General features: G+C 33.8%; 1 protein-coding gene across 3 annotated transcripts in view; it reads right to left on the bottom strand.

Moving 5' to 3' along the window:
- The window catches only part of LOC126734717 (rootletin), a 439,794-nt gene that overhangs the window by 132,844 nt on the left and 279,965 nt on the right, over positions 1-26,985 (bottom strand). For all 3 annotated transcript variants that reach the window (XM_050438438.1, XM_050438437.1, XM_050438439.1), the window contains exons 18-19: positions 7,543-7,738; positions 5,355-5,540 (exon numbers count right to left, since the gene is read on the bottom strand). In XM_050438438.1, the coding sequence (XP_050294395.1) occupies positions 5,355-5,540; positions 7,543-7,738 (382 nt within the window). The remainder of the gene's footprint in view (positions 1-5,354; positions 5,541-7,542; positions 7,739-26,985) is intronic.

Below are 26,985 nucleotides of genomic sequence, written 5' to 3'. Positions count from 1 at the left end.
TTGCCACTTTGTGTCTTTTTTCTAGATATTCTTCCATGTGTGTGAAGCTAGAGTCCGAACTAAATCCAGCCACCAAAATCGAGAACGCAGCATATGTCGTTTGCCAACAACTCAATCAAAAATGCTTTATTGTCAAAAAAATTAAAAAAATGTGTAGATAAATCTATACATAAAAAGCAAAACACACAAATATAGAAACCCAAATACAAGTACTAAATACATATATACAAAACTGGGTACAAAAGACATAAATGTACCTGGTCAAATTTCTTATACTAAATGTAAAAAGTAAGAAAATAGGAAAGTAAATTAAAATAGTAACAGGAAAGTAAAATAAAAAAAGTAAAAAAAAGTAACAAAAACAATCAAAAACATTAATACAATGTTTAAAAAGTCATAAAAAATTCATAAAAAATTTTATAGAAATTTAGCAATACAAACTTAATTAATTTAACAAACTTATTTATAGTCCGCGCCCGCTGTTATTTAATCGCTTTAATGCCCGTGTCTAAAGCTTGTGTCTAAATCCCTAAGCCACCTTTCAGCGTGGAATGGTTCTTAGTTGGTTTTACCAATGCGTTTCTGCGATTCTGGTTTTAACCAAAATAGGGGAAAACGTGACGTCACGCATCAGCTGTTTGGCGTTTGGTATTTACCAATTATTACCCAGTTTTGGACCGGGGTTAAACTTTCGGTTATACAGTCCAGAAGAAGGCTATGCTTAGATTGTAAAAAATTGATTGAGAATTGCCATATGATGTGCGCCCTTTATAAATTAAAAAAAATAAATACAAATTAGTTTTAAATGATCAAGAAGAACAAGTAAAAAAAGTTAAATTAAAGGAGAGAAAATTAAAAGTTAAGAGTATACGCAGTCGCTGTCTCAATATATTCATTGCCGTTGCCTCTTTAATGTTGCATGGTAGGTGATTAAATATCTTTATGCCTTAATAGATGATAGATTTCTGCCTCAAGGTAGATGTAGGAATAGGCAGATGCAAGTTGTTTACTTGACGTGTCACGTACCTGGGATTTTCTGCCATGAATTAATGACGATGTTTGAACGAGGTGCTAACCACATCCAGTATATTCGTGACGGTAAGAACACTCTCTTTGATGAAAAGAGGTCTACAAGACTCTCTGCGTTTTGCCCTGGAAATGTACTCGAGAGCCCGTTTTTGCAGAATTAGCATTAACTGGCTAAGATAGTGGCTAGCATTTCCCCAGAAACAAATACCATAGCTATTACGCGACTCAATATTTCTTTCTTTACCGCAAACCAGCCTGAAGACATCGCTTTAGGAAAACCAACAATATGCTCTCCAGAAGCAAGATTCTCATCTATGGTCCATCCAAGGAACCTGCTGGTGCTGTGTTGTTTAATGGTAATCCCCCAAGAGATATTTGTTCAAATTCTCTCACCCTGTATAAATTACTACTCGTTTCCTCTAAATTATAATACTTAGAATTTAATATTTATGGCCCCGCGGCTCTTCACAAATGACATACGTTTAGTCCTATTGGTCGGTTTCGAGGCCGCTCCACCACTTGATCGGCAAGTCTTGGAAAAAAAACACCGAAAATAAGATTGCGTATGTCTCGTCAATTCGGGCAGGGAGTGGCCGTCAAGATTTTAATAGGGCAAGTCACGCGCGCCCTCATCGTTCACCTGCTAAATTGGCACAAGTATGCCTCTAAATCTCCACTTTTTGTGAAAGAATCTTTCTCTAAAAATCTCTCTTTAAGTAAAATAACTCCCAATCGATCTCTAAAACCCTATTTCACTAAATTAAATAAGTAGTGACCTAAAACGTTTATGGATGTAAACTTTAAGAATTTATTTAGTTTAAGAGTATTTGCCCGAGTGTCCGCCGAAGTAAGAGCTGTGTTTTTTTCGGATATTATTATTTCATTAAACTAGTCGAATTTATCAGAACAAATTGTGTATTGTGATTTCTTCCCCATCCTTTAAATCACCGGATAAATTAAAATAAAAACAGAATCAGTCCCTTTGGAAATACATATAAAGTTTTAAATTCTCTATATACAACCTATTATGTTGGGAAAGGACTTAGAGCCCCCGACAATATTCCTCTTCAAGGAGCCTTTAAAGCACAGGAGATTCGAATCAAACCAAATCTTTAGTTGCTGTAAATCTGTTTGCAGAGGCTAGTGTAGAGACTTGCTGTCTAAAATATGCCATAAAATCACGGTGTCATCAACAAATACAGTAACTTTCCCCTAAATGTCAAGGTTTGCTAGATCATTAACATACAGAAGGAAAAGCACTGGACCTAAGACAGATCTCTTTGGGACTCTCCAATTTAAAAAGATACCCTAAAAAAACAGAACCGATAAATACATGCTGACGCCGATTTTTTAAGTAGGAGGCAAACCAAGGTTGCACTATACCCCTGAAGCCATAGAGTTGGAGCTTTCGCCACAGAACCTCAAGACTAACAGAATCAAATGCTTTGGATAAATCGGAAAAGACTGCTGCGGAAACTCCACCACCATTCATTTGGCTATAATGATCGAAAAGTTATAGGATGCTATCTATGTGCTTACCTTTTCTTGGTATCTGAACTGATACATGCTATGAATGCTATTTAGCTTTAAAAAGTTTATCTTGGCTTTTGATCAGCTTTTCCACCAACCTGGACATAGAAAATAAAGAAATGGGTCTAAAATTTGCAGGATCATCAGGATTTCCATTGTAGATAAGGATTAGCTTTGCAGATTTTAGGTAACCTGGCAATATTCCTGATGTCCAAGATGCATCTATTGAGTCGACTAGTGTGACAGGTCAGTTGAGAACAATTTTTGCTGATAGCCCATCTCCCCCAGAAGAATTTTTGTTTCTAATTGAGTATAGAGTTTCTCTTACTTCCGCTATATAAGTTTACAGGAAAAAAAAAGAGTTATTAACATAAGCAGCTCTCAAATAACTAAGTGGGTCTCGTGATGTGTTTAGACTCTTATGAAGATTTTAAGCTATGCTACAAAAGACGGTATTAAGCTGGTCAGGAGATACCTCTGTTCTTACAACTGATTAATAGTTTCCCTTAAGGCTAATGTGGTTGACTATCTTCATACGACCTGAATAATGGGCTTGTTTGGAGAGTCTAATTAGACGTCGGTATAATGAGCGGTAGAAATTAAGATATTGATGAAATTCGGGACATTCGCTATACTTTTTTATTATATGTAGTGAACGCAAATTTTTAGATGACTTTTCCAACCCGTGAGTAAACCATGAGCAGTCGAAGAAGTGCTTTTGGCCTTTTTTTTAAAGATGCCTTTAGTCTTAACGTAACTACTGGATAAGCTACAATAGGTGCACGACTTTGTCATACAAGTTTGATACGAATAGTGGATCGGGCAGTTGAAATAAATTATTCCAGTCCGATATAGTGCATATATCTTGAAACCGTTTGAACTTTACCTTACTGAAAATTCATCCGAAACGTGGTTCTTTTGGACGAATAGTGTTTAATTTTTTTAAAACTGTTATCAGAGTTTATATTTTGTTTTTATAAGAATAAGGCTTTAATTTCATTAGGCAATAAACAGCATGATAAACATTTTGAGATTACGATTTTATGTGGGTTTGTACACTGATTTATGTAAGGCCTGCATCAGAAACGTTTTTTAGAAAACTTTTGCGTAATATTTTGCGAAATTTTATTGTAACTAATACTGGTCCGTCCACATTTAGTTTGTGAACGTCCAAATAGTTTAGATTTTTTCTCTTTATAATATTTATTTGTTTTTCTCTCCAAATTAAAACTACCATTTCATTTTAATTTAATTTTCTCCTTTTATTATAACCAATTTAATTAATATTTTCTAAGTCTTAACAACAATAAATCCGCGCGTGTACGATAGCCTTTAAATTTCCAAATTCCTTTGGTTTGTGCTGAACGGAGACCAGAGAGAAGATTTCCTTGTTAGCACTTCATCATCGCGCATTGATTCCAATGTCGTGATCTATACGTTTATTTCCGCAACTGTTGTCTTAATCTTACCGCATCACAGATCGTGATTTACTTATCAAACCCGCAACCACTCTTAGTGATTAAACCCGAATTAGAAGACCCAAGAAGTCCAGAGCAGGCCTGCTGAAGCCGGATACAGACACCTTAAGGTAAGGATTTTTAAAGTCTGGTTTTTCGACCTTTTCACATTTACTTTTAATTACATAAATACAGTCCACTTTAAAACTTTCACTGAATTGTCTAAATCCACCTTGTGCTTAACTAAAGATATAAGTACTAAAGTACTAAAAAAAAAGTAAACAAAAGAAAAAGTTTGGTTTTCTAACCAGATCAACCAAATACAGTTAGCCCCTCAAAGTCAGACGCTTATTAATATCATACTGAAAAACAACGACGTAGCAGGTGAGTTCGCCTTTAAGCTCCTCTATATGAGTAATGATCGATTGCCTATTCTGTATAGTCAGTTAGCCGCACCCAAAATTTAGCCAGTTGTCAACTAAATTATGTCCACCCACGCGTCTAATCTATTTCTAATTGGTGTGAACTAAGGAGACTAGAGATAAGGAGACTGATCTGTATGATAAACGTGTGTACCCAAAAATGAACGACAACTAGCTTCCGAAAGTTACCACATCGGCGCTGTTAGTCAGAAGTGTTCCTTACTCTGATTAGTGGGACCCACCTTTTGATAATGTTAATGATAATGATATTGAAAATTTTTCGGCATTTTCAAAGTATTTTATACTCCCATCAGGATCAATTACTTTACGATATATCCTGAGAACATCTCTTTTAGGAAAGTGCAATTCGCATATAGGTTTACTTTTTTTAATGTAATTAAATACCTCTCGTCACTTTCAAAATCTATTTTCATCCTGCACAACCGAAAAAAAAACGTAATTTATGCGAAACAGTTTTTGATGTATTATAAAATTTAAAAAATATATGAAGAATTAAAAAAAAATTATAATATACCTATAATATAATAATATACCTATGGAGTCTTAAAAAAGAGGTAAAACCCTTTTTTTCTCTTTTTTTCTTATTTCCCGATCAGAATGAGAGCCGATCGTGCAACAACACGAACGTTACTAACGACTTATTCCCATTGAAAATTAATTTAAAACGATTATTTATAAGAAATTCTCTTTTGAAAACGTCAAACTGACGTGAGTGAAAATAAAAACAACGCGAGGTGGCTACTCTGCGAACCCAGTTATCGTTCAATTTTGTGTACGCGTCACCTCATTTAGGAAGTGCGGAGATCAGCCTCCTTTTATCCAGTCTCCTTGGTGTGAAGTATTTATGATAAATTGATTACATGGTTATTTCAGATATAACAAGATAAAAACTTACTTGATATTTTTTGATAAGCATCTTCTAGTTGCCTAGCTTGCTCCCGTTTTTCGCTTTCAGTCCTCTTAACGTGGTCCCTGAGTTCTTTATTAGTATTGTGATACTTTTCTTTTTCGAAATTGCTGTCTGCAAGTAGTCTTCGAACATCCGTAAGTTCCTTTCTAAGACACTCCGAATTGTTTTCAACTAAAATTGGCCAATAAAGAAAATTAAAGTAGGGTTTGGTATTTATTTATAAAAAATTAATCTTTTCATTTTCGATTTGCGCAGCGGCAAGAAGGCAGAAAGTAAAATTTTCTTCTCCTAAAGCGGAAAACATTTTTTCAGAAAAGATTTTTGTATCTAATTTAAAATATTAAAAAGAATACACGGTGGGTAAATACTTTTGAGCGGTAGTGTAACTCAATCGACCATGCCATAGTTGCACGAGATATACATCTTATGATACGCGGTTCGGTCAATCAAATGCTAAACCATAGGACGGTGATAGCGAGTCTCAACAGCACCACAGTGAAAGCCAAGGTAAGCACGGGAACACCGCAAGAGGGAGTACTCTCACCACTGCTGTGGGACCTTCTATCGGACAGTCTGCTGATACAACTGGAGAGACAGCATATCTTCGGGATACCCAGATGCCATCATTCTCCTAGCAGGGGGAGACAACCAGGCACATGTATTTGAAAAAATGCAAAGAGCTTTGAACGTTGTCGAGCACTGGTGCATGAAAGAACAACTAAAGATAAACCCCCAAAAAGCACCTAATTGCCTTCACAAATAGAAAGAAACTAGAGCCCATAAGAGACTTAGGGCTCTTGGGCAGATAGCTCCGACTCGAAGATACAAGAAGCATGTAATAAATCATACGTAAGAGAATGTTCGGCAGATCTTGACTCTCACCAAAAATGATTTACTGGGTATATATAACAATGGTGAGACGTAAATTACATATGAAGTACCCATATGGTGGCATGCGGCAAAAAAAGAGAACTGTTATTCAGATACTCAAGAAAATACAAAGAATAGCGGGTCTGGATATAACAGGAGCTATGTCAGCGACTTTGACTGTTGCCCTTAAAAATCTGACAGGGCTAAGCCCATTATACCTAAGTAGTACTGGCTGAAGTAACATTAGGAGCAAAAAGCTTACTGTTGAATGGCGCAATAATCCTAATGAAAGTTGGAGGCATACGTTAAGGAGGGAAAGGGATCACTGAGCACAGAAGTTACCTGGCTTAGGCAAGGCGGGGTAGCAGTGGACGTACTAGAAGATAATAAGGCAGACAACTCACGCTGAATCTGGGCCTGCAAGCTATAGACTAACAGACAAAAATAATAGGTATAATCCTATCACAGAATATGGGCAATTATGGCGCTGCAAGAAGGGTAATCTAACTTGCATTGCAGGGGGCCAGCAACAGACTCATAGGCCCAGAACTAACATGCTGTGTTAGTGATAAAACCTGGAAAAGAAATACCAGGTTTGAATAGCTGGGAACAACTTTCAAAGCTGGAACTCTCCAAACAACTTTTCGGCAGCCCGCCCTTCAGAAAGGGTGAGAACATACTAGACCACTTCAGGCAACAACTGCTAAAGGTTGCAGAGTTGCTCACAGGCCATGCACCCTGCAGGAAACACCTGCATAGACTCGGGAAAGTAGCTCAATGCTATGTAGAGGTTGTGTGGAAGAGGAAGAAACACATTCACTCTTTCATTTCACTTCATATTTCACTCCTCACACATTCTATGCCTCTGTGAAGCATTCAACCAGATCAGGGCGACAGTTCTGGACGAAGCCAAACCTTAACCAGAGAGGATAAGAACTACACTACTGGGCAAAATACTGAACATGTGAGAGTAAATCTATGGGGCAGCAGACCGCAGTGCAGGGAACCAACCAGGTACCATCCACCGGGGAAGTTTTAAGGAGTAACCGGTCATGGAGTTCCATACTATCCAAGGGTTCACGAACTACTGGTGTTCATAAAAAAATTTCTTCGCCGACAAAAAGAATAATAATTTACTTTGAGAACTTCATATACATTAGGAAATTTTAATAAATACTTTAAATACGGAAAATATTTTACAAGAGAAATTAGTAGCAAATCCTATCAAATTTTTGAACGAATTGACGGAAGACAATGCTAGTTTAAAAGATAAAAGAAAATAATAAAGTTATTATTATATTACCTTCTTTTAATTTTCTAGTAGTTTCGTGCAATAAATTACTAACACTTTCACTTTTATCTTCAGCTAAATGTAATTGTACTTTTAAGTTTTCAACCTCATTTTGTACGTTGTCTCTCTCAATACGTATTTCATCAATTTTTTGCTGTAGTGCAAGTTTTTCCTCCTCGTTTCGGGTTTTTGATTCTTCTAATTTGGCCTGAAAAAGTAATAATACAGTTCTTAAATTTATTTTTTCGTATTAGTTTTGAACATGTGTCAATAAACAAGTCGGATTACTATTCAGGTTAAATAAAATAGTAACCGTATATTGCGTAATTTCAGTATAAATAAGAACTCTATTCAAAGCTCATTGCCTTTACAATTAAGCGTTGCAATAAGCAACTAAACAAATCAATTAAAATGTATGTACTTATACAAGGTGTCCAACTTAAAATGATCTACGTACATGGGGATATTGAAAGCCGTTAAAAATATAGCATGTAGTGTATATGTTACGGGTAAAGTTAGAATAACGGTTAAACTTAGGTTTACCCGGATAAACTGCACAATACCCAGAAAACATGGGTAAAGTCCAAAATATTAATAAAATTATACACGTTTCGGGCTTTACCCGGGTAAACCGCGTTCTATCTGCCTTGGCGTGGTTAATGTTAAAAAATAACGCCATAAATATTTGGAGAAATTTATTTAATTAAAAAAACAGATTTTACAAATCAAAGGTTACACTAAAACTGTATCCTAACAAAGTAAAAGATAATATAATCTATTTGTTCAAACAAGACAAGCTGCTGTGACATTTCGAGTTACAAAGATTTCCAATAGATTTACATTTATATTTATTGGTCATGCATTTAGTTTTATAGTTGCATCGTTTATAACCTTGACCTCCTAAAAGTGACTGTTCGTTTGCAAGTTGTCTTAAATTTTTCTTTTCCGGTGATACACTTTCCATCTCAATAAGCTTCTCACTGCACACAGAAAATTGGTTCCTGGAAAACCTTTCCTCTTTAGTTCCTCTTTTGTTCGCTAGCTTATACAAATCGTCGTCAGTTTTCTCGATAATTGTCATGAGAATGTTTCTAAAATCACCCCTTCCTCGATCAACGTCTGGAATTTTTACTCTCACTGTATCTCCAACAGAACATGGGGGAAACTTTGAATTAGATAAAGCTTTCATCTTCTTTGCTTGATTTTCTAAATTTCTTTTTGCGTCTAGTCTGTTTGACTGTATATTCCTTTGGTACAAGCAAAGTTCACACCTTATATTCCCTGATGTATTTAACTTGTCACACTCTACACACTTGCTCTGATTTTCTGAAGTTTCTGTATTACTAGCGTTTTCTCGATAATTATTGTTGCCATTTGCCGTACTGCCATCTTCAGTAATATCTTCTTGCAAATTGTCTGGTTCTGGGTCACTATCCATAGACTGGTTTATATTTATTTCTTGTTGAGGCTGTTCACCTAAACCAAATTCCCTTAGCACTTTCTCGAGCTCTTCTTCGGTTCGTAGATTTTCAATAGCTTCTTTTGGAAAAGCTGATGTGGATAGGCCGACTTTAATATCATGCCCAAACATGGCGGCATAAGAAGCTTGTTTTATCCCATCATGGTATGCCCTATTTTTCATTAACTGAACAAATCTTAGACCTTCTGACCATCGCGTGCAGTTTTCATCGTCCATCCACGTCATAAGCATGTTCTGTATATCTTGATTTGCTCTTTCCACGCTGCCTTGTGACTGACTGTGACGTGGTTTCCCATGGACTATTTTAAGGCCACTCCACATCGTACATAACTCTTCAATGACATGGTTGGCGAACTCCCGGCCGTTGTCCGATTGTAGTATACAGGGTGTCCCAGCGAAAACGAAACAGAGCTATTTTCGGTATTTTTTTTTCAAAAATCTCGAACACGTCGATTTTATTTTCGAGGGGGACAACTTTTCCTTACCAAGGCACCCTCATACCAGTAACCCTCTTCGAGGGGGTGGGATCACCCCTAAAATCTTAAATAGAAAGAGGGGTCGTGTGAGACCTTATTTTAAAGGTCTTTTAATTCTGAATATAACTGCCAAATTTGAAGTGGCTAAAATTATTTCTCTGGATAAAACAGCTTGTCAAAATTGCGGAAACAGCGAAAATGAAAAAGGTATTATGGACTGTTTTTTAGGTAATATTTTTAAAAGAACAAGGAAATCCTATTTTCGAAGGGGTCACTTATTAATTAAGAGGCCACCTAATACCTGGAATCCTTTACGAGGGGTTGAAAGCACCCCTTAAATCTTAAACAGAAAGAGGGATCGTGTTATACCTTATGTTGAAAACGTTTTCACTTTAAATTTAAATGGTGACTTTTGATTGACTGATGGATTTCTTCTGGATATGAAAGCCAAATAAAATTCTGGAAAAAATGCTTTAAATAAACCTTTATGCCTGAAACCCTTTCTTACAATTTTTTTTATTGGATCATTAAAACATGATTAAAAATTTATTAGTATTGTTAATATTATTGTTATTACACCTTATCAGCATATCATAAATAAAAACAAAATACCAAATAAAATGCAAGCACAAGTATCTGAAGAATTTATTTAGTTTGCTAAATATCATTGGTACTTTTTTCATAAAGCAGCATTTATTTAAATAGTTTTAAATTATTACCCAGTCTTTTACGTGTTGAAACACTGTTAGCAATGGTTTATTTTACTGCAGAGAGAGTTGAGATGATAGAGTTTTTCTTTCGGCATAACAATTGTGCCAACAGAACGGTACAAGAATTTAATGACCTTCATCCAGAAAAACGAGTCAACAGAAAATACGTTCTAGAAATAGTTGCTAAATTTAGGGAATCTGGCAGTGTCTTAAATAAAAAGCGTGAGGTTCAAAATGCTGTTTTTGTCAATGAAGCAATGCAAATAACTGTCCTAGGTCAACTTTATGCCGAGCCAAGAATAAGTGTCAGAAAATTGGCGACGAGTACAGGAGTAAGCAAAAGTAGTGTTCATAGGATACTAAGCATAATAAATTCTATGCTTACAAAAATCTGGTGCAAGAACTGAATGAGGACGATTTTGACAGACGAGGGCAATTTTGTGAATCGCTTAGTGATATGATAACTGTTAATCCGCGTCTTATTTACAACATTTGCTTTTCAGATGAATGTACTTTTTTTCTAAATGGCAACGTAAATCGTCATAACTGCCGCTACTGGTCAAATGCAAATCCGGGCCAGTTTCGTGAAGTTCATACACAGTTCCCTGAGAAGTTAAATGTTTGGGCGGGAATCTTGGGCGGCTCCATTGTTGGTCCGTTTTTTCTGCCCGGAAATTTGAATGGAGAAATGTACCGAGACTCTCCGTCGTTTTCCAACAAGACGGAGCGCCTCCACATTATGCTGCTGGTGTGAGGCAATATCTTGATGAGATATTTCCTGATCGTTGGATTGGAAGGAGAGGACCTTTTATGGAATGGCCAGCTAGGTCACCCGATTTAACCCCATTAGATTTTTTTTATGGGGGCATTTAAAAACAAAAGTTTACGCTACCCAACCAGACACCCTAGAAGACTTACGCCAGAGAATTATAAATGAGTGTCAGATGATAACACCTGAAGTTCTACAAAACGTCATCGTTTTGAGCAAAACCTGTATTCCTGCATGGAAGTAGGCGGGGCACAATTTGAACATTTAATAAATTGACGTAATTTAAATAAACTTGTTTTATTTAAAAGACACAAAAGGAAAAGGGTAGGTATTTCTTATCTCTCCACTTTTACTGGCAGTAAAGATTGTATTTCTTGCTATTTTTAAATCCACAAGATATCCATCAGTCACTCGGAAGTCACCATTTAAATTCAGAGTAAAAAGGCCTTCAAAATAAGGAATGACACGACCCCTTTTTCTATTTAAGATTTAAGGGGTGCTTTCAACCCCTCGTAAAGGGTTCCAGGCATTAGGGTGGCCTCTTAATTAATAAGTGACCCCTTTGAAATTAGGACTTCCTTATTCTTTTAAAAATATTATCCAAAACAGAGTTCAAAATACCTTTTTCATTTTCGCTGTTTCTACAATTTTGACAAGCTGTCATATCTGGATAAAAAATTTTAGCCACTTCAAATTTGGCAGTTATATTTAGAATTAAAAGACCTTTAAAATAAGGTATCACACGACCCCTCTTTCTATTTAAGATTTTAGGGGTGATCCCACCCCCTCGAAGAGGGTTACTGGTATGAGGGTGCCTTGGTAAGGAAAAGTTGTCCCCCTCGAAAATAAAATCGACGTGTGCGAGATTTTTGTAAAAAAAATTTTTTTTCATACCAAAAATACCTCTGTTTCGTTTTCGCTGGGACACCCTGTAGATGGGGCGCCGAAAATACAAAATATGTCTACCAGGCTCTTAGCTACTTCCTCAGCCCTTTTCGACGTTAATTCTCTATCCGGATGGGATTGCATGTCAATTAGATCCACTTGACAACGGCTGTTCATCTCCGAAAAAACCATTGGTTTAACCACAAGTCCTTTTTTGGCAGATTTCAGTTTCTTTTGGCACCCTTCACACAAGCGCAGATATAACTTAATAATATCTTGAGTTATATTCTTGTACTTTTTTTTTAATTCGCTTTCCATACGGTGCTTACTGCCATGTCCTATAGCTAAATGTGCATCATGCAAAATGTCAAACATTTCGTCGTTTGTAACGTAATATTTAATGCTAGATTCACCTGACGATACACGAGCAATAAGCTTTTCAACTTTCAACGCCTCTAACAGAAAATATGTCAAACCTCTTTAACCGCCGATATTGTAGCGTAGTCTTAGTTTTTAGAGTTTTTTGCCAACTTGACTGATTCTAACATTTCTTGGTATTGTTCATTATTAAAATAAAGACTATTTGCACTTTTCGTAGACACCAACTTGTTAAAAACTTCATAAAAACGCTGTGCTAAACGCGCACGTCCACTCTCTTCGGTTGCCATTTTAGAACTGAACTGAACGTGGTGAAAGATGATGCAATAATAATTCCTACATCCAACTTTACCCACGCAAAAGCGGATACAACGCGGTTTACTCGGGTAAAATCCGAAATATGTCTAATTTCAATATTATTTCGGACTTTACCCATGTTTTCTGGGTATTGTGCAGTTTATTCGGGTAAACCTAAGTTTAACCGTTATTCTAACTTTACCCGTAATATATATAATAAATATAATCAAGTGCCTATAAATAATCAAATAGTCATCTAATTCTCTGAACTCGGACTAGCAACAAATGTACAGGGAAAAAAGAGAAAATTGTGTGTTTAATAAAAGTGCATTTAATAAAATCCTTTATATGTCGTCGTTTATTATAAAAGATATAATGAGGAAATTTTCGGGGTGAGCGTATGAAATACGCGTGAATTTATAAATGAAATAAGAAATGATCTAGACTCACTACGTTGAATTATGTGCGCCATATTGAATTTTTGCATTTTAAAATTTCCCTTTAAAAATGCTCTTCAACCATGTATAACGATGAGTAATTAAAAGGAACAAAATTTAGATTTCATGGTAGTAGGCTTTAATATTTCTATTAATTATTACTTTAAATTGTTATTGATCTTACAACAACGAACAAGTAACATTTTAGGATTAAACGTTATATGATTGGGTCATTTTAACTCGGATTGTTTTAATCTTGGTTATACCTCTTGTTTGCAGTCGTATAATTTAAGTCAAATAACTACTAAACCGACTAGAGGAACACACTACACTAGCAAACCTCTGGGTCCTATTTTTGTGACTTGTTTTGGTGTAGTTATTTTATCGTTAAAATTAATGTTAAAGATACTAAAAATACGAGATTTTAAAAATGTTAATTTACAACATTTTGAATAAGATCTAGAATGTAATGACTGGCACGGCTTTTTGAGAGTAAGATTGTAAGTAACGTAGACAAAAAAAGTGGATTTGTTAAAGAATTTAAGGGAAAGTGATAACGCTTTGCAAAAGTTTAAGAAAAGCTGATTGGAAGTGGACTGGAATAGTACAAACAGCGGCGTAATTTTGCATTAACATGCATAAAAGAGAAAAAAGGCTTTTATGGATAGTTTAGCGGAAAATAACAGTAAGTCTAAAAATCTTTGACGTTCGCTCACTGATTTGAACATAATTCAAAAAACTTACGACATTCCTATAAAACTCTCTGATCCACAAAAAAATAATGATTACTTTGATGCTTTCTTACAAACTATATCTCCCGAATATCAACAACAAATACATTTCTTTAATAACAAATTATATAATTTAAATATTTGCCTAACGCTAAAATTTGCCACCATTGAGTAGATTAGTTCTATAATAAATAAGGAATTTAATTCCAATGCATATGGGCTTGCCTGCATATCTGCCAGAATACTAAAATATGCCAGTCCATTTATTGCTAAGTATAATACACACCTCATTAAATACTGCATAGAGAAGCAATATTTTGTAATTCTATGGCGTATTGCAATTGGAAAACTACTTCCTAAAAAAAAACAAACCCCAAAAAAGTCTCTGATCTTCAAATAATAAATATTTGGCCGAGCCTTTAAAAGTATTTGTAAAATTTGTGTATAGGCAGATATACGAATTTGCATGTAAGCACAAAATAATACCAGATGCCTAAAATGAATTTGAGAAGGACTATTCTAGAGGCACGAGTGACTTAATTGAGGCCTGTGATAGAAGTGAAAATGTGACATTGACTCTTCTTGACTTTTCCAAAACATTTGACACAATTACCCATCGTTTACTGATCTAAGTTAGGATATTATGGCTTTGTAGAATCGTTTGTTAATTTACTCAATTTCTACTGAAAAGAGAGATCGCAGTGTGTCAACAAACAATCAAATTTTGAGAATCTATATCAATATTATTTGGGGTCCGCCAGGGTAGTGTATTGGGCCCTTTACTATTTTTAGTTTACACTTCGAGCATTTTAGAATCGGTGAAAAATTGTAACCTTTAAACTTACGCTGAAGACGCTTAATTATATTTCAATTTCAAATCTGAAGACGTTTTATTAGCAAATAATCTAATTAATGAGGATCTAAAAACTAATTCTAAAACTTAAGGCTTCTAAATCTTCGTTGCTATTGTTTGGGCCAAAAACGGGCATATGGTTTAAAACTGATTTAAGATTTAAAACACATGTTGAAAAAACTACTAGAAAGCGTAGGACTTTATACAGGGTGTTACAAAATTCAGTGCAAATATTTTAATAGCGTATTGTTGGAGTTGAGTTCTTGTGCTAGATTTCTGTTTGACTTGAGGAAACACGATCGTATTAGGGGGAAGATTGGGGAGAAAGGATGTTCAAGGATGAAAGATTGTAGAATTTTTCATAGGAGTAATTTTTTCCACAAAATTATTAACACATACTGATGTAAAACTAAATAGTGCAATTAGTATTTTAGTTCCCGACGAGGAGGGCGATAGTGCTGAGATACAAAATAGCATAAGTTTATTAGTGATAGTGTTTATAGATAATATAATTATATTAATATTGTAAACGAAATTCAGGTACACACTTTTACTGACAAAGTCAAAAACTCTACCCTGACTTGCGTTGATTGTCATTTAATTGTATCGAAGATAAAAGCTGAGTAAGCAATTAAAACTGAATAAAATGTCACGAAACGCGTCCCTTTCAAAACCCTATGGAACAACTTAGAAATGTTTAGCATTTTCTTTAGTGCTTTTGCTGAAAGACTCCAATAACTCCAAGAGAATACTGACAGTAAAAGCAACTTAGAACATTGAAAGGCTAGAATTAGCATTGCCGTGGAACTATGGGCAGTTTGTTTGCTTGCAACATCTCTGATGCAATGATGTCAAATGCTTATGTAGAAATGACAAAAAAACACACTTTATAATAGCTTTGTTCGCGGTGACAGTTCTGAACGCATCCCGGATCAGTCAGGAATTCTTCATCCTTTAAAGATGTGAGCATGCGTGATTCATAACCGGTTCGGAATTTCTATCAGCCGCGAACGATCCACGGACTGCCAATATCTAAAGTTGTTTGAGTTAATATAGCTTAAATTTGTGTTTTGTGTAGAATAGGTTATGTTTAGGAAGGAGTTTTTTTTTTTCTTTAAACAGTAAAGATTTAAAGCTGAGAAATGGCTCAGAAATACTATAATAAATTTTAATGAAGATATTTTTTTTGAGTCTCCTCCTTCCTGTTTTTTATAATATAGGGATGCAGCAAATCGATCTGCCAGTTCACCAGTCAGTGCTAAGCCCATTCGAAAATGTTGGAAATACAGGTTATCATCAAATTGTAGAGCAATGTTTTTCAAATATCCAATATTTTCGGGAACTTCGGTAACTTCTAAGAGGTTCTCCAAGTCCTCATCACTGGAACGTAAATGATCAGACTTGGTAATTTTATTATGGACAACTAATCTAGAACAAAATCAATTTAATTAAAAAAGGAATTGCTACTTAAGCAACAAACTATTCATAAAACAAAAAAAAACAGTAGTGCAAGCAATTATTATTTATATAGGAGCGTCAGCGACTATACCGGGTGGTGCGCCGCCGAGCGGAACATAGGAAATCCCATGTAAATTTTAAGGGGGTCAATTATTGGCTTCCCTGTACATTCTACAGAAAAAATGTAAGATAACTTTTTGAAGAGACCAATCTTGCAAACCCTCGTGCAAAGTTTCAATAATTTTTAATAAACGAATCTTGAATTAGTCAATTAAATGTAATTGCAAAATTAGCAAATTTTCGGTTCAGGTAAAACCAAACGGCCACCAGTAAAATGAATATTGTCACTGACGTGAGGAAAAGTGTCAATAAATCAGTGACAGTCGATATTTGAAAACAAGTATGAATTATTCAATCGACGAAAAAATGAGATAAAAAAAATTATTATAAAGATTAAAAAATTATGTTCATGCTTTTTTTTCATGGTACAGAATTTTGTGAGATTGATAAAACGAAAAAAAAAACATTTCTTGTATTCGGCTGTACGTCAGATTTGACAAAGCCTTATAACAAATTGTTTGCTGGTGGCTGGTGTCTGGTTTTACCTGAACCGAAAATTTGGTAATTTTGCAATTTCATTTAATTGAATAATTCAATAAAATTATATATATAATTTTATCTCTATTTTTTTATGTCACCTGTCAAGGAAAAAAATATTCGTATATATTTTTGAAGTGAAATATATTTTAGAGTCTGATGATGGCAAGAACACTTGCCGAAATGCATCACTCCTGAAATTAGAGGATCAGCGTTTTATTTGTGAAGAAAAGACTTCCCCTACTACCTTTTCAATTTTATATTGACTCCACTTCAGAATGGACTTCTTCCTTAATAAAGAATATTTGTTTTAGCGACAAATAAACATTTTTTTTAAATGTTTTTGTAAATAAACATAACTGTAGAGACTAGAGTGATACTATTATCGGGCTACTATTTATTATTGGTAACCTTAATGGCGAAACTTACTTGAAAATGTTGGAAACTACTATACAACCTAAAATTGTTAAAGAAATAGAAAATCAGTTGGATATTCATGGGGGTAGGAACCTAAACGAAGATTTATTACATTCTCAACAAGATGGAGTGCCATCCCACTATGTTCTTCCTGTGAGGCAATTTTTATATGATGCGTTTCCAGATTAGTGGATTGAGAGAAGAAATCCAATGGAATAGCCGGCGAGATCACCAGATCTAACACCCCTTAATTTTTTATCTGGGGGTCACTTAAAAACTGTTGTGTTTAAAACTCAACCAGCTTCACTCGATGATCTTCGGCAACTGATTATTACAGAATGTGCATCTATTCCAAGAGAAGTGTTTTAAAATGTGAAAATAGATTATACTTTTGTTTAGCCCAAAATGGAATGCACTTTAAGCATCTAATTAAATAAAATCACATTGTGACTTAACAGAGTGACTTACCCTATAACCAAAATATGGTGGTTGTAGTTCCCCTACCTGTATAAAATTTGTACCAAATTGCTCTTTTCAAATTGACACCCTGTATATGGGTCTACCTCAAGGATCAGTATTAAGCCCCTTCCTCTTTAATATGTATACTGCTAATTTACATAATATAAATTCCAATAGTATTACTCAATATGCTGATAATATCTCCATATATAATACTTATAAATAGAAGAATCTGAAAGTCAAAGACAACCAAGATACAGGGTGATAAAGTTAATGTAATTTTCTTGAATTTTTTCTTTGTTTTTAATAAAATTTGGACAATGGTTTTTTTATAAGAGAAATTTTAAAATATGTCATAGAGGGCCTACACCAGTAACATTTTGACTTTTTAGGCTTGACATAATTTATTTTTTTATTTAAAATATGCATTGTGCAACCAGTTTTGTTTAAAAAAGGTATACTTCAAAAATCTCGCTAATCTCATTCACTCTTTTCAAGATATTTAAAGTCTTCAATGCGCTTTTTTATAAGCTTCTGCTGAAAGTAATGGAGCACGAATTTATATTCCTACTTCAGATATTCGATACCAATTTTAAATCAATATACATTGCAGCTTATTTATATCTGAAGCTATTGCTATTAGGAAAGTACTTAATTTTTGTTTAAAATACAAATCCACTAATTTCGTCAATTTGTTAGAGTTTATGTCTGTACTTCAACCAAGTGAGAATAGATACACATGGTCAAATACAGTAAATCCTATAATATGGCAATTAATTAGACTAAATAAACATTTATATAATAAAATACAATTAAACAAAAAAAACATTTATATGGGTTAAGCAGATAGGGTTAAGTGGTAACGAGATCGTAGATACGTTAGCCAAAAATGGAGTTAGTCACGGAAACTCTTAGAGTTCCCGTGACCTTGATCCGGAGAGTCTGACTCTCCTTATGCTAGTGATATTGCCATAACATTAAAAGCACTATAGCTATTAAATGGAATCAATTCTGGGCAAAACTTTATAAGGAATCCCCAACAAATTATTGTAAGTTAATCACAAAGATACTTATATATTTATATTTACGGGAAGTTTTTTATATAATGCAATTAAACTTTACAATTCTATTTCTAACAATTTAAAGGATTTAAACATCGGTCAGTTTAAGAAAAAATGTAAACAATTTATTTTATCAGTAAACAAAAACTTTGTTTTAGTTGAACATGTGCTCAGGGGCAAGGAGGTATTTTGTTTACAAAAATATTTACCGATTCTCTGTTGTCAAGTTTACACATTTTTGAAAGAGAAAATTTTCAGCTATTTTTTGTCACATAACAATGCTAATTTAACTTATTTGTGTTGGATTTTGTATTAAAAAGAAAAGTAGAAATAGATATAACCTATTCTAAGAGCACAAATAATATCTTTAAACAAAAAAAAGAAATTATTAACATGTTTATTCCTAAAACACCTTCTAAAAAACTTGTTATGACAACACCGCAAGCAAAAGCTTCGAGATGCGGGAAATATCATCTTGTCCAACGGCTTTGTGTTTAAATTCGGCATTTGTGAAGTTCTGTGTTTTTTCTTTCGTTTTTGGTTGAAAAAGGAAAAAGGTCTCGTTTAAGCAAGTATATAGATTTCAACTCAATTTTCTTTGTTAGACTGTGGTTTAAGTGTTTTTGTAAAAAAAAGGCGATTTGAGCCGATTTTTCACAAGTAAATACCGATACTGTTATAACATCATATCAAGGGAGACCCGTCATTATAAAGGTAGAATGGGGGATCATAGAAACAAACCTAAATAAAAACGTGAAATGTGTGTTAAATACAAGAATCTTTATATTTTTAAGCTCAGATAATTTTTTTAAATACTTATACAGTGTGGCCCAAATTGGGTGTACATGTATGGGTATCTTGGAAACTATAAGATATGGAAAATTGGTTAAATGGGGAAAGTTGTAGGGCATTTAGTTACCAATTAAGTGCCGCTTTCAGAACGATTTTGTATTTTTCCGATTTTGAAATATTTGGACAAAATCAAAAAATTGCATTTTTGAAAAAAGGCTGTATTTTTTTTATTCAACGTATTTTTAAAATCTGTAAAAACATTATTAGGACAACTTTTTAAGGACAACGCATACTTGAAATCAGTTTTTGTTTTCGACGTTTTGGTTCAGAGAATCCATCCTCAACTTCTTTTTTCTTATGGCGGCCATTTTGTTTTTTTCTAAATAAAAAAGATCTTTTTTTTCCCTTTAAAATGATGTATAACACTTTATGAAAATATTTCATTCTTATGTCAAAAAGTTACAAAGTTCATTTTTCGCGGAGTTGCCCACGAATGCGGAGGCCATGACTACGGAGGCAATTTGTCGTATAAACAATTTTTAATGTTTAATAATTTAGTGTCATTTACTGACAATTCTGCAAAATATTATTTATTTGATTTAACTTTTTATCTTGTTTATTTCATGTTTCTTGTTCTTGTTAGTGTTAAATAGTTTTTTCGTATCTAGTTCTTTTTATTTGTTTTTAGTGAGTTTTGTTTAAAATTGTAATTTGCAAAAATCGCCGATATACCAGTGAAGAAAAATTTGACATATTGGAATGTTATATTACATGTAATAGGAATGCAAATCTTGCAATCGCCAGATATTTGGAACTGTATTCTGAGAGACAACTGCCAGGTCCAAGACTATTTGCTATGCTTGTCATGAACCTTAGAACTCATGGAAGTTTTGAAATACCAACGCCAGAAAATTATCAAAGGGACAATGAAGCGCGATGAAAACATTTTAGACCATTTTAATGCGAACCCGAAAACATTGACTCGAAAAGCTGCAACTTATATGAATATACCAAGGACTACCATTCAAAGAGTCCTTAAAAAAATATCGTCCATAAAAGCCTACTATTGTTCAAGGTTTAAGGGATACAGCCCCAAGACGATTAGAATTTTCAAACTGGTTTGTAAGGCAATGTCAAGAAATACCTAATTTCAGCAGGAAAATTATTTGGACCGACGAGACGTTTTTTGCAACTGCGATATTCAACAGGCATAATCGTAATTTTTGGGCTACTGAAAATCCTCATGAAGTGGCTGAACGTAGGCTACAAGTAAGATTTGGATTTGATGTATGGTGTCGTATGTATGGTAAGGTAATTACCCACTCCACGAAATTATTTTGAAGTAAAATGCTATAATTGTTTTTAGGTAATCACCTTATTGGGCCCTTTATTTATCACCAAATATTGACAGGTCAAAGATATTTAAATCTTTTGGAAGAGCAGATATTACCTGCCGTGAGAGCTATAATACCTGAAGAACAAATACGGAGTGAAGTGTGGTTTCAACAAGACGGGTGTCCCGCACATAATACTCGGGACATTCAAAACTTGTTAACGCAAGCATTTAACAATAAACTTATCGCGAACCGCGGTGCTGTAAATTGGCCAGCTAGGTCTCCAGATATTACACCCTTGGATTTTTATCTTTGGGGATATGTTACAAATGAAGTTTACGAGTTTGAACCTCCTGCGACTCTCGAACAACTAGAGGACAGGATTCAGACTGTCTTAAATAATATAAATAAAGTTAATAATAATGTGTGTACGACAAAATGCCAATAAAAACCATGGCCTACTCAGCGAAAAATAAACTATTTAATTTTTTGACGTAAACATAAAATATTTTCATAAATTGTTATACATCATTTTAAAGGGCAAAAAAGATCTTTTCAATTTAGCAAAAAAACAAAATAACCGCCATAAGAAAAAAAAGAAGTTGAGGATGGAATCTCAGAACCGAAACTTCGAAAACAAAAACTGAATTCAGGTATGCGTTGTCCTTAAAAAGTTGTCCTAATAATGTTTTTACAGATTTGAAAAACACGTTGAAATAAACAAAATACAGCCCTTTTTCAAAAATGCAACTTTTTGATTTTTTCCAAATATTTCAAAATCGGAAAAAGATAAAATCGTTCTGAAAGCGGCACTTAATTGGTAATTAAATGCCCTACAACTTTTTCCATTTAACCAATTTTCTATCTCTTATAGTTTTCAAGATACCCATACGAAAGAAGATTTTTTAATAGTAATGTTAAATGGAATTGGTTCTTCATCTGATGTTTTAAAAAATTTAATTCAAAATCATGTTGATACAAACACTTTAGTGATGACAAGCAAGCCCTTATACTTATTTAAACCATAATGTTATCTATAATAGTAATAAGGCCCTTTATCGTACTTTTCATGCAAATAATATTAATCTGTATGGAATTTTAGAGTCTAATCACGCCAGTAACTTTGGTTCAGACTTGGCATCATTATTACATACACATATTTTTAAACATTTTAAAATTAATATTTCATCGAATAAATTGTCTTTGAATCATCAAATTAATGAGTCTGAACTGATTACTGATCGTGAATTGAATTCTTCTTTTTTATAGACATGTCCACGAAGGTTGAATCTCATTCATGTTCATATTCTACTAGTAAAATTGAAATTAGCTCTTCGAAAAGCTTAAGTATCTTTATTCTTAATATACAATTCCTAAGAAACAAGATGGATGAGCTTCATCTTTTGCTGGACACATGTAATTTTCCCGATATTGTACTTCTGACTGAGCACTGGTTGAGGCCTAGTGAATGTTTTTTAATATCTGATTATGTTCCTATATCAAATTTTTGTCGTCAACAATCTATACATGGAGGAACCATGATCTTGGCTAGGCAAACAATTGAAACGATTTTTTGTAATATTGATAAGTATGATAATCTTCGGTTAGAGAATGTTTTTGAATTCTCTCTTTCTTTTTGTAAGCGTTTTAATTTATATATTCTTTGTGTTTATAGGCTACCTACAGGAGATATTGCTATGCTTCTGGACAAACTTGATTCTCTTTTATCCCAGTTGTCCCTACACTCTAAGGTTATATTGGCTGGTGACTTTAATATCAACTACACTGATGAAACCTTGCCACGTACTTCTCTTCTAAGTATTTTAAATTCTTACGACTTGAAAATGCACGTTCTTTTTCCCACACGAATAACTTCTTCATCTGCAACTACAATTGACTATTTCTGTACAAATTTTGATGACGTTTTATGCACAGTACTCCCATATGGTATTTCCGACCATGAAGCTATTCTTGCTAAAATGCCATATAATACTGTATCATCTTCATCTTATTATATGGGAAGAATTTTCAGCAGGAGAAATTTCAATGCTTTTTCTGCTGCAACAGCTTCGGTAAATTGGAATGCACTTGAAACGGCTTCTGACCCACTTACTTTATTTTTTCAAGTTCTGTGTGATAAGATCAATCAGTGCTTTCCTAAAATGAGGCTTAAAACTAAGAAACGAAAACCATGGGTTACAAGAGGCCTTAGAATTTCAGCTAAAAACCTCCGTTTTTTGACTAAATTGTGCAAATATACCACAAATGAAAATATCCTTGTATATCATAAGAAATACCGTAGTCTGTACAGAAAGACAATTAAAGCAGCAAAATCTAATTATTATAGGGATCGCTTAAATATGTCATCAAATAGGCAAAGAGACTGTTGGTCGATTATTAATGATTTTAGACATTGCCCTAGAAAAGTATCTGAACCGGAGTTAAGACCTGACATTTTAAACGACTATTATTGTGATATACCTAATATCTTGCTCAAGGGCATTCGTAGTAACATTGATCCCCTGCACTATCTTCAACAAGTGTCGGTTGAGCATTCATTTTTCTTTCATCCTGTCGAACTTACCGAAGTAAAAAATGAAATCAAACGCCTAAAAAACCATAAATCATCTGGAGCTGATGGGATATCTTCGAGGTTGTTACTCTTTTTGCCTGTTTCTGCCATAAACAATTCTTTACATATTGGCATTTTTCCTTTATGTTTAAAAGAGGCAGTGGTTATCCCTCTTCATAAGGGTGGAGATTTGGATCAGCCTTGTAATTTCCGTCCCATTTCTATTTTGTCTACCCTGTCTAAGATAGTTGAAAAACTTGCAAAAATCAGAATTTTGTCCTTTTTACATCATAATGGCATTTTGTCTGCAAATCAGTTTCGATTTCAAGCCGGCAAAGGGACTCATGATGCTGGCTTTAGCTTTTTTGAGAGCGTCTATGTGTCCTTGAATTCTGGAGAGTCATCGGCGGCAGTGTTTTGTGATCTATCCAAAGCATTTGACTGTGTGGATCATGGAATACTGTTATCTAAGCTCAATAAAAATGGTTTTAGGGGCGAAGCATTGCGATGGCTTGAGTCCTATCTATCAAATCGTACTCAGAAGGTTACAGTGTCTGGGCGTTTGTCTGCTTCTAGATCCCTAAAATGCGGCGTTCCCCAGGGTTCAGTGTTGGGACCACTGTTATTTTTACTGTATGTGGATGACTTGAGTTCATTGAAACTGCAGGGCAAGGTGGTTCAGTTTGCTGATGATACCACCATACTATGGAGCCATAAAAATTTTGATTATATTAAGACTTGTATCCTTGAGGACCTTCAGATTTTATCAGGGTGGTGTGCTTCCAACAGGCTCGTGTTTAATGTAAGAAAGACGTCTATTATGGGGTTTAAGTGCGATGTTCAGGGTCTGATGTAGGGTCTGACCGTCTGACTATCAAGGTCTGATGAAAATTCCCTCTTTCAGAATAGAGTGCTGCAAGTTCCTAGGAATTACAATTGATGGTCGCCTTCGGTTTGAAGATCATATTTTACATTTAGCTGGGAAATTATCTTCTGGATGTTTTGCAGTAAGAATGGCAAAACAAGAGCTGGGAGGGGTGGTTGCACGTTCAGTGTACTTTTCACTTATTGAATCTCATATATGGCTTGCCTTTTTGGGATTTAACCAATAAGGGGTTACTTAACATTGTCTTTGTTATTCAAAAAAAAGCAGTTATAAGTTATAGATACCTGTGTTCTGCTAAATTAAGAGATTCTTGCAAACCCTTCTTAATTTCTGAAAAAATCCTAACTCTTTTTTCACTCTTTATCTCAGAAACAGCTGCTCTTATTCACAAAATTCCCAAACTACCCTCTGACACTGGCCATTTGACTCGTCGTGTAAATGATGTTCCTCTACCTATTCCTACGTCTTCCCTTACCAAAAACTCATTAATTTACATAAGTAAAAAAATTTACAATCATGTTCCTCTATGTGTTAGACATATATCGGATATTAAGAAATTTAAAAGAGAATTAAAGTCGCTTTTATTGGCTAGTTATAAGGCATATTATAACCTCGATGACTTTTTTAATGATAGGTTTTAACCTTGGACATGTTGAAAAGTTTTTTTTTTCCTTTTTCTTCTCTAGTTTTATGACCAAGTTTACCTTTATTTAGTAATTGATTGTTTTATTTAGTTATCTTTAATTCAAGTATGTTCAAAGAGTTTTGTCTTCTGTTGTTTAATTTTGTTCATTGTTTTGTCAATTTTTGAAATTGTATTTTTGTTTTGTTTTTTTAGCTTGTAGGATGCTTGTACACAAGATTATTCTTACGTAATATAGCACATTTTCTTTCTTTCTTTCTTTCTTTCTTTCTTTCTTGATACCATACACATACACCCAATTTGAGCCACACTGTATATTAATAGGCTACAAAGAATAAAAAAACTCGAGTTTTGTTCATGGTTTTATTAACAGGACTGATTATATGTTTTTGTTGTCTTCGCAGAAAAATGGCTTATTAAATGGTAAAAAATTGCATCTTCAGACATGAATTATTAAGAAATCTATAATATTTATAAAATATTTAATTTCCATAAAAATGATTTTTTTAGATACTCTAAAAAAGTACATTAAAAAACGTATAAAGAGTTCATTAACGGGAATATTGTTTATACTTAAAGCATAATCTATTATTAATAAATATTTATCATATAAATATTTTATGACGATGCCACTGGTAAAGATTCCTTGTGTCGGTGGCATCAACAATGCGATTCAGCGGCGTTGTGATGTTCTTGCACTTTTCTCTAATATACGTTATGTACATTCATTTAACTTTGAATATTGACTTTTTTATATTCGAGTATCTTATCATATTTTATTTAAAAGAATGCTTCATAGTTTATTAAGTCTTATTTTGCCTCTCAAAATAAGTGACAACATTTTATGTTATTATAAAGTGTCTTTTTGTCATTTCTACGCAATCATTTGGCATCATTGCGTCAGAGATGTTACAAGCAAACAAACTGACCATAGTTCCACGGCAAGGCTAGTTCTAGCCTTTCAATGTTTTATCAAAATCATATTATATTTGTATTAAAGTAGTAATGTTATTTTGAAATTTGATTTATTTTAGTTTATTGTAGATAATTTTATTTTGTATACCTTGATTTAATTTTTATTTTAGTTATAAATTATAGTTTTTTGTTTTTATTATTGATTTTTTTGGATCTTATTGGGGCTAGGATCTTTTGTTATTTACTTTTTAGATCTTTTATTATTTATATTTTATGAAAACTAATTCAGATATAGATAGATTTTGTTTTCTTATAATTTAAATATAATTATTTTATAATTTTTTTTAATATAATTTAATTATTATTATTAAAGTAGGTATTTAAATAAGCCACGTTTTCCCGCACGCACAATATACATCGTCTCATCAAAGCTTTACACGATTTTCTGATCCTTTCTGGGGTAATTTAAGCCTGTCTCAGCTCCTGTTCGGTTTCGTATAAACTCCAGTATAGCACATTTTTGACGAAAAATGTAAAAAAATTCAAGCGGTGTTATGTTATAGGATCTCGCAGGCCATCTTAGGAACATCTGGTTCCAGATTGCCTATCTTATATTTCACAATTCTATGGTAATACGTCCATTCTCTGCCAAATGAGCGCCGTCTTGTTCAAAATAAAAGTTTTGCAGGGTAGCTACTGGAACTAAGTGCTTTTGCTACATTAGTTTGTAAGAGGTTCAAATATCTCTCGAAATTTAAGTAAAGTAGGTCTAAAATATATTCAGAAGTTACAGAAGAATCCAAAAATGCAATTGTAACCATCAAAATGACGTCAAGAAGAACCCTATTTTAAGTGGAGAGATAAGCACGCAGACCAGTTTTTATGACTCAAGAATGGTACACTGGGCTGTGAAAAAGGGGGCAAGTAGTCGTATTGCGACATCGAGAGCGGTCGGTTTAACTTGTTTCTTGCGTTTTTTTGTATTAAAACTAAAAACGTCGGTCATTTAAATATATCAACCATATTATTTTTCATAATTCGCTGTTTAATTAGGTCCCGTAGTTTACACAATAATATACAGGAGATTCTATTTAAGAAAAAATATGTTTTCTCTCACATTTTTTGCGACATCCTGTATATTTACATTTGATATGAAAATATGCCCGATAAAAAAATAAAATCGACGTGCCCGAGGATTTTTTTAAGAAAAAATACCCCTGTCTTTTTTTTAAAAATTAATCATTATTAAATCACAATTAAATCACAATCCTGTGTATGAATATCAATGTTCTATACTAAAAATGT

This window comes from Anthonomus grandis, chromosome 3 (genome assembly GCF_022605725.1).
Source record: "Anthonomus grandis grandis chromosome 3, icAntGran1.3, whole genome shotgun sequence".
NCBI classification, from domain to species: Eukaryota; Metazoa; Arthropoda; class Insecta; order Coleoptera; family Curculionidae; genus Anthonomus; species Anthonomus grandis.
This window is presented reverse-complemented; position numbering and strand designations above follow the sequence as displayed.